The sequence below is a fragment of the Bemisia tabaci genome, chromosome 1 (genome assembly GCF_918797505.1).
Source record: "Bemisia tabaci chromosome 1, PGI_BMITA_v3".
NCBI classification, from domain to species: Eukaryota; Metazoa; Arthropoda; class Insecta; order Hemiptera; family Aleyrodidae; genus Bemisia; species Bemisia tabaci.
Genome location: NC_092793.1, coordinates 50,367,252 through 50,376,904, shown reverse-complemented (window position 1 = coordinate 50,376,904; position 9,653 = coordinate 50,367,252). Strand labels below are relative to the sequence as shown.

The window sequence follows — 9,653 nt, the reverse complement described above, 5'->3', positions numbered from 1 at the left end:
CTTAAAAATGAAGCATTATAACAAATGCTATCTCCTGCCTAGATTCATGCCACAAAATTTTAGTGCATTTCATATCAAAATATGATTCCAAAGAAAAATTTTCTACCCCTTTACTCATGATCCTTTCTGTAGTAAGTAAAGTATTGGCTAAAATGAAGGGTAAATAAAGTTTTTAAATTTTAGCTTTCCAAGACTTTCAATGATTGGTTTATCGTTATCACCCATTTTGACTTCCTTTTTTCCATTATCATTTTTGGATAGGGCCTTAACCAAAATTGACCAATTGGAATCTTAACCAGATCAGATAATCAGGAGAGAGAGGGTCGAAATTAAAACTGAACTTGGAAAGGTTGTATCACTTCAACAGTGTGTCATGCAGAGACAATCTCTAAGTACTTAAAAATTTAGAAGAGACTATCAATCCATAGTTTTAATTATAGAGAATGATCGATCTGCAAACTTCCTCTCATTGTTCCTGTATAACAAGCTTTCAATTTTGTCGCTTCATTTAGACCATAGAGAGAGAGATGGAATTACTGAAAGAGAACAAAACTGAATGTATGTGTAAGTTGAATGTCTGAGCTGAACCCTCTATGGCATTCTGTTACTTATTCGCAACAACACATGTTTTGGATTCGTTTGAAAAATTTAATTTTTCCAATGTGGCAAAGTTTCGCAAATTTTCATTGCTGTTTTCTCTTTGGAAAAATCGATTTCGAAAAATTTGGAATTTTCAGAAAAAATTTGGGACTCTAGCGTTTTTATAAAAGCTGCAACATAGATTTGTGTTCCCCAGAATGTAATATCCAGAATGAATTCATGTCATAGAGGTTAAAGAGCGCGGTCAAGTTTATACTGTGTCGCCATAATTTGCATTGTTGATGGTGTTACAGGCATTTGAAGTGAATGGCTCTTAAGACTGGCAACATGCGAACAAACACTAAAAATCGTTTTCTTGAATTCCCTCTTTTTATCGTCCTACTTAGAATTGCTGCCGAAGGGCCAACTTTGTAATTTTTGGGTGTTCTTCAGGAAAAATGACACAGAACTGGTCCTGCTAAGCTATAATGTTAGTCACTTTAATTTTTTCTCTTCATCTCAGAGGACGCTTCTCCAGACCCCATCATCATAAGTACAATGCATTTAATGATGTTTTGATAAGTAGCTTGAATAGAATTGGTAGATATTTTAGCCACTTTGAATGAAATGACTTAAATTCCAATTAAAATAGTTCCTTCAGGAAATAAAGCATTGGAACAGATTTTTTAGGCTATAAATACCTCTGACTATAAAAAAAAATGTTCTTCAAACAATGGTCTGATTTTTTTTTCTTTTCGTTCTGAAAATGGAATATTACAGATAACAAGGACTTAGGCTCAACGATTTTAGAAGAGTGAGTGATAAAAATCTCTTGATAGCATCAATTGTGCTTTTTTTCCATTAATACCTCAGATGAATTCAGTTGCGTAGATTTAATCAGAATCATCTTGACTTACTCATTATGTCACCTAATTTCTTTAAATGTTTTATTTTTGTGAGAAAAATCATAACATTCAGTTAAAAAACAAACAATCTCTAAACTTTCTGTGAATTATTCTGGCAATCTAAAAAAGTTCTTGCACAATTCCAAGCAACATATTTGCTTGGGTTTAAATTTTTAAAGAAAATGAAAATAGAGAAATAAAACAAGAGAAAAATTGGGTAACATTTGATGTACCTAGTTAGGCTAATTCTGATTTTATTTGTCCAATTTAAGAGATTTGTTCACTTCAAAAATGTAACAAAGGGTGGAGGCTGGAGCAGGAGGATCACCCAGCGGTCAATTTTAAGGATTTTTAGACAAATGACCTCACATACCTCTAGAGGGATAAAAAAATCTTTGATTTCTGACCCTCTTTCTCTTAAGAAATTTTAAAGATATGTTGCTTCTTAATCATGAGGTTGCATCTCCGGTCAATTTCAATATGTACTTTTTCCATTGAAAACTTTACAGGTCAAAGAAAAAGCAAGTTTATGGTGTAAACTCAAAAAGGTATATTACATCCAGTAAAAAAATACAAAACAGCTTTTGATCAAATTAGTTAAGCGCGTGATTTTCATTGAGGTTGATAACTTTCAACAAAAAAGTGAGGACTGTCATGCAACATAATAGCAATTATTTAAGAATGAATTAAGAGTTCAAACATAAAGTGAAGAAGAAAATGAGTACGAAAATAATCACATCAAGTGAAAATGTGTTAGTTGCAAGGCAATTGAAAAAAGTAAATACACAAACTGCTCTTTATGAAAGATAGATTGATTATTTAAAATAAGTTAACTTAGGAGGAAATACTCAAATTAATTGTGAAAAATTTCACACCTCTGAATCAACCGTCTAACTGTCCACTGGCATAGGCATTGCCATAACCGGAACCTTCTTTCCTTTCGGGGTCTAATTTAATCATATCATCAATTCGTAGGATTGTAATGGCTGCCTCCGTGGCAAATTTAAGAGACTTTATCTTTGAAACAGCAGGTTCTAAGACACCAGCCTTCTTGTTATCCCTGACAGTTCCACTGAAGAGGTCTAGACCAATCCATTTAAATTCTTCATGACCTTTTTGGGTCTGGCTAGTATTGTGAAAAGCTCGCAGTTTAGCTACTAAATCTGTTGCATCTTGAGCAGCATTTACAGCCAAAGTTTTTGGAATAACCAAGAGAGATTTTGCAAACTCAGCGATGGCCAACTGTTCTCGAGATCCTAAGGATGTAGCAAAGTTTTCAAGATATATGGAAAGGGCTGCCTCAACAGCACCACCTCCAACAACAACAGATTTAGATTCTAGGACACGCTTAACTACACAGAGGGCATCATGCACAGAACGTTCCATTTCATCAAGATAGAACTCATTAGGTCCACGAAGTATGATCGAGCTAGCTGTACGAGCTTTGGGTCCTCTGATGATGATTAATTCGTCGTCACTTATTCTCTCTTGGACAACTTCTGCAGCATCACCGACAGAACTGGATTCGAAAGTTTCTTCGCCCTCCATGTTTGTCAAAGATGTTAAATACGCAGCACCTGTAGCTTTAGCCAACCTCTTCAAATCTGACTTCTTGACACGACGCACAGCCATTGCTCCAGCCTCAATAAAATACTTCAAACATAAATCATCAATGCCTCCTGTGCACAGGACAACATTAACACCGGTCGCCAAGATCTTCTGAATCCTTTCTTTAGTTATATCTAACTCTCGTTGGCGAATAGCATCAAGCTTTTCAGGGTCGGTGATGAGTACTTGAACTCCAAGCTTCATCTTTGCTTTCTGGAGGGAGAAGTCTAGGCAGGCTATTTTGGCATTCACTATTCTCTTTGGCATGGCTGAAACATAAATAAAGATAAACTCAAATACATAAAACATTTAATGATCTATTAATCTACGGTGGTCAGTTTACTACTTATTTTCAGAGACAGATTCTCGACGTTGCCGCCTCAGCTTACCTTGCTGCTTTTCAGACATAAGTAATGAAATAGAAAAGGAGAAAAAAAGTCATCACTTTCGAAATCTGCTGCTCATTTCTGTTATTTACTACCTTACCCGGGATGAAAAAAAAAGCTATGAGTTGATACATCAAAATATAATAAAAAATTGAAATACTTGTCCTTTTTAGCCTGGAAAATTATACAAATCAAATGCACTTTCAAACACTACGTGTAGGAACATGAGCAGTGAATAATGAAATCAATAAAGGGATCAGATACTTGGTTGATGGAAAAATATGTACATACTTCACTTAAATGAGAAGATCATAAGATCCATCTCTTAGCGTGATACTTTTTCTTCCATAGAACACATTTTGAGAAAAAAAAAAAAGAGAGATTTTCTCGGAAAATAAGACAGTTACAAATAGAAATTCCTACTCAGCACTGCACCTAACATTTCAATGTGTGAAAAAACTGAAAATGAATTCCAAATAAATGATTTAATTTTCGTATGAAAAAGTTCTGAGAACTTAAGAACTGTCTTGAAAGTTTCTGAGAAGATTCAATCCTAACATTTATAACATTAAGGAGATAGAATTTGTCATAAAAAATGGCTAAGATTTGAGCACTAAGGTATTCTTGAGGTAAGACTAAACATTTTGGTCTTTCAAAATTACTTTAAAGTATTTACCTTGTGATGCTACCGTACAATTTAGAGCGTAGCCTTGAATTAAAAGACTTTCTCTTGCACTCTTGCCATGAGACTTGAGGACGTTCACAGCATTGATAGGATACAATGAACCACCTTTTCCATCTGATATTTTGACAGCATTTGCAGCATCAACAACCATATTTGAAAAGAATTCATCGTCACTGAGTTTTGCATTAAGGAAAAGATGGGAAGGAATAGCTGCTGATAAAAACTACTTAAGATAATTTCTGTTTCGTAGCAAAGGCACACGTGTAAAATAAGCTATCTAATGCGGAGACTATGATAAAAAAAAGACCAAGAGATCAGATATCTGAAAGACCCCTGGACATGATCAATACTTACTAAAATTTGAGTAAGAAATCAAACAATTTGTAACACCATCTAGGGAGAATCTAGACATTCTTCAACCATCAAGTTTTGAGATGGATACAAAAATTGAATACTTGCTCACATCATATCATATGAGGAAAAGGGGAAACTGCACAATCTTGGCAAACACTACACTTTCCCCTCAACTTGATTAATTCATTTTAGAATCTCCAAGGATTTCATGATGCCAGGCGTACCAACTGAACCTTAAAAGGTACAAAGCTTTATTAGCTGATGAAAATGAGTTTTCAATTTTCATATAAGATATGCCAAAGATGTTTTCATCAACTGAGGTATTTGATAAGGACCTCTATACACAAAGGTGCTTAAGTCAACTCCGCACATTTGTAACAACACTTTCCTTCTCTTTCAGTATAAGGTATAAATTAAAAAGCTGCAATACATTGATATTTAGTAAAGAAAACAAAATAATGAAGAATGGTAAGCGAAAGTCAAAAAGGATACGCTCCGATCAATTTGCTGGACATTGATGTTTTTGCTGCATTCACCAAAGATTCTCTTCCAATTTCATCTATATTCAGTGTTAGATGAGCTTGAATATACTTGCAGGCTTCCCTGGAAAATAGTAGATTGAATCATGAGAAGTAAATGAACCAAAAAAATTCAAAAAACCTGACAGAATGGGATGGTTCCAAAAATAATTTTTTAGAGCATAAGTAGGTACAACCATTAACAGCCAAATAATTTCCAACAAAGATAATTGCAAGAATATTTGGGCTGTGAACATCACAAGAATATAAGAAATTTGCCTCAGTAAAAGGGCAGATGCTGTGAAAACCAAAATATGACCGAAGTTCAGGGCAAATTCAAACTTTTTAAAGTTAAATGATCTAAATCATTAAAGAAAAGGAAAGCTAAAACTTCATTGCAATCACAGATGGTCCTGATACTCCTAGTGCATAGTGGGATAATTGACGTTTTCAGAATTCAAGACTCTTGTAATATCTCTTTAATCCCTCATGAATGATGAGAGTGATTTGACACCAAAGACACTTTAAATTGAAATTTTTCTTGCATTAGCTTAATAATTTCTTGTGGTCTATTTTCGTATGTAAACATCTTCATCAGGCAACATGAATGTTGCTTTTGAGATTATAAATTTCACAAATATCTACCTCAGAAAACTTGAATTGCTCCTGACATGGAGAATGTTCTAACTGTATACGCAAGAAGTAACTGATGGTATTGCCTGAGATTGTGCTACCCTTTTCCTTACAATAAATCAACAGCAAAGCTTACCAGTAAGTGAGATCAAAAAGATTATTTTCAAATTTGATTTTCATTTTTTGGAGTTCCCAAACTGTTTAATTTTTCAATTATTTCTCATTAGTTAAAAAAAAGGTCGCACAATCTCTGCAACATTCCAATGATACAGCATCATACTTGGACAACATAATCGATTTCAGACAAGAGTCTGGTAAGAATTCGTGTTTTTGAATCTGTAATACGTTTTGCTGTTTGAACAAAACAAACAAAGGAATTTGCCAGTCAAACAAGAGCTAATTTTATTGTAAATCATTACATCAGATCAGTGTCGCATGACTTTTTGATATTGAATATTCTTTTTAATTGAGAGGGACTGCCCTCACAATGATCGAGAAAAACATAAACTTAATTAATTTTAATTGTTTTGACAATTTTACACATACTTGCAAGCCAATCGATATCCACTGATGATTGAGGTGGGATGAATCTTTTGCTTAACTAGGTCATCAGCACTTCTCAGTAATTCAGCTGCAATAATGACCTGAAAAAAAGGTTTTTAATTCATTATAATAATTAACTGACTATACAAGTTAAAAATTTCGTCTTAAGGGGCCGGGGGGGGGGGGGGGGGGCTGAGTTCTCCCATGGACTTTTAACTTCCTCTTGGATCTTATCATTTTAGGTTTTGAGATATTTTTTGACAGTGTGGTTTCCCTTTTCTCGTCATTATTTAAATTATGATTTATTTTATTCTCCCTGAATTCAATTTCCCAATTTTGTTACCCCCTACCAAATCATAAAATAATATTACTTTAACCATAAATATATTTTGATAGCCAACAAGCATAACCATGTATCTACATTGCCATGCTTCAAAATTTCCTCTAATATTTTACTTTTTCAAGAAAACAAAATCAGAGAAACAAGCCAAATTTATGGCTGAAGATGTATACAAAATATTCTATTAATAGAGAAGAATAGTTAAAGAACTGTGCAAAAAATTACTTTGATTGTTTTTAGACAGAAAAAAAGAAGTATGACAGGAAGTCTGCAACATTACAGACAGAGATACAAGGTTTCCTACTTTGACCATCCATTTAAAACTACGCTTTGTTTAATTTTGCGTTTAAGTTTTCACTCAATCACTAAAATAAAGCCTAGGCAAACGACACTCCTGTAGGGTTAAGGTTACTGTGGTGGCTTGTTTTCATACCTTTTTCTTCTTTACAAAACCAAAGGTATTGGTTTCAGTCCATACATTTCTTCAACACAGACAAAGAAGGATCACTTCAAGAATAAAAATTTTGCAGCAGTTTCAGGCATGATTCTATCTAATTTTAATGAAACGAAGGCAAAAACGGAGTGATACATACCACTGAAGTTGTTCCATCTCCAACTTCCTCGTCTTGAAGCTGAGCAAGCTCTACCAGGACTTTAGTTGCTGGGTGTTCAACTTCTAATAGTTTTAAAATAGTTGCTCCATCGTTCGTTACCACAACATCCTGGAAAGAGAAAATGGCAAAATTAGGAACCAAGGACAATGAGGACAGAAGCACATGGGCGAAGTTCCAAATGTCAGATTCAGATTTATTTTTTAATCAGGAAATACATCAGAAATACGGTGAATAAATGGACGCCACTACAACAATCTTGCCAAGAGGTCGAACTAAGTGTACCTTAATATATCTTATGTAACTAAATGTACCTTAATGAAAGGACCTGCAACTACTTTAACTTTGAAAAATAGGTGCTCAGCAGTTGAAGCACCTTCAACTGAGCGATGATCATCATGCAGTCTCTTGGACAGTTCTGGGCTTGGGACTTTTCCTTGCTTGGTGACATAGTAAAAAAACTCCTGAATTCAAAACCGGTTTCAGACACAAGGAGGAGGACATAAATCAATCTCATGGGCTAAAAAATTGTAAGTGAAAAAGTTGAGGAGCTGCATCTCAGATAAGAAATACTTACTCCAATATCATCCACCAGCATTTTATCCAAACCCACAGGGCCTAGGGAACTTTTGACAATGTTGGCGATAGCACAAGCAGCCATAACTGAAACACAGAGACAAAATTTTGATTAGAGCAAATTAAGAACAGTATGTGAATAATACCTGAGAGGGTCTTATACAAGACATAAGTTAAACTATACATCCCCATATGAGAGGGAGAAATCTCATTGATCAACTGATCATATCGATTAATAGAATTTACTTTTTCAAGACCCTGGTCTTGGAAAAAGAGATATTTAACTTCAAGATTTAATCAAATATTTTCAGGGCGTCTAATGACCTATAGAGGATTCGCCTTCTGGTAAATTATCAAATTTCATACATAATTAGTCAGGTGTCAAATTTGGGGCACTGTGCTCGACTAAAGACCTTTGGTCCACCTTAAGAAGAGCAGATTCAAGCTAAAGACTGATTTGGAGGCTACATCATGGTTAAATTGTGAACAAACACATGACATTGTCTCTGATGTTGCCCATCTAGTAGGTGGTAAAGTGCATCGAAAAGTTTCTTAAAATCAAAATTTATCTTAGCCTGACGTAATTAATTTAGGACCTGTCAATGATTAAATAACAATGAATTAACGTGATTAACTCCCACAGAATTTGTTCATGAGGATATGTTATTTGTTTTGGTTTAAACCACTGAGCTCTACATTATATTGAATGACGTAGTCACTTACTCAGCCGATTGCTTTTGCACGAAATTTTTCTTTTACCTAGCACTGAGATAGAGCTCGGGCATCGTATCTCAAATGTCAAAAGACAAATGTCAAAGTAGTGTTAACATCACCACTCATCGTAGTGCCATCTAACCGCATGTACTTACTGACCTGTTGAGTGGTATTAATTCAGAGCTGATCAGAGATTGATGCTTGTCTCATAGAGTACAGAGAGTTGTAATGTACATTGGAGAGCTGGCGCCACTCGAGTATAAGCATTTTCCAGGTCCCGAATTCTGAGACTCCTGTGTCAAGCCAGGTCGCTTTTTCGGTACATGATCGTTTGTTTTTGATACAGGGGTACCCGGGCATCCAACGTAAACGAAGATGATAGAAATTACCACATATTCCACACTGCCATTTTGGATCGAACGTGTATCGGAAAAGTGACTGAAGCTCGGCGCACACAGGGCTTGGAACTCATCAAGCAGAACATGGCACCAGCTCTCCCAGTTACATTACAACTCTAAGCACTCATTCGCTTGTCTCAACATACAATGCGCGGGCACTACGCTCCAGAATAAACTGATTTTCAATTACCCTTTCACAAATTATCTCTTGGTGAGTTGTTTGACAAAATTAGTGTAAAATTATCCTGAGGGGAAAAAGAGGCTAAATTAATGGAGCACAGTAATCGATATGCAGGGATTTAAAGTGTTATCAAAAAGTAGGGACATGTTCCCATTGCTCCCCATGAAAATTGTAGGCCCCAACATGCACATGTCCAGTGATACCATGAATTCAAAGTAATAAAAGACCAACAATTGACCGCATTGCAGGGGTGATCGTGAGGCGATAAAAATCAGTGAAAAGTCACATTAGGTGAGGTTTTACGGTTCTAAAATCATGGTTTCAAATCAAAATTTCACAAAGGAATCACGCCGGACACATGGCTCGCCCAACGTAAATTAGGGTTTGTTTACTTACCATTTTGAGTTCTTACGGGTGTCCCTGAGCTCCGAGAACCTGCTACAGTTAAAGCACTAGCGACGGTAGACATTTTCTTTATAGTTTGTTTTAAAATCACTCACTCTAAAAGATAAATATCATAATACAAAAAGTTCAAACAGTAGCGACACCCCGAAACTTTGTGAAAGATCAAGATGAAAGAAAATGTTGAGCATAGAGAATGAAAGTAAAGAAGGACTGAAGC

The 9,653-nt window shown here is 35.3% G+C and overlaps 1 protein-coding gene across 1 annotated transcript; it reads right to left on the bottom strand.

The window, feature by feature from the left end:
- Positions 1-2,010: 2,010 nt before the first annotated feature.
- Positions 2,011-9,626, bottom strand: CCT1 (chaperonin containing TCP1 subunit 1). Its single transcript, XM_019049317.2, has 7 exons — positions 9,428-9,626; positions 7,740-7,825; positions 7,145-7,273; positions 6,215-6,312; positions 5,010-5,120; positions 4,155-4,336; positions 2,011-3,361 (listed from the first exon to the last, which is right to left on the bottom strand). The coding sequence occupies exons 1-7, from the start codon at positions 9,498-9,500 to the stop codon at positions 2,367-2,369; spliced, it is 1,674 nt and encodes a 557-aa protein (XP_018904862.1). The 5' UTR covers positions 9,501-9,626; the 3' UTR covers positions 2,011-2,366.
- Positions 9,627-9,653: the final 27 nt, after the last annotated feature.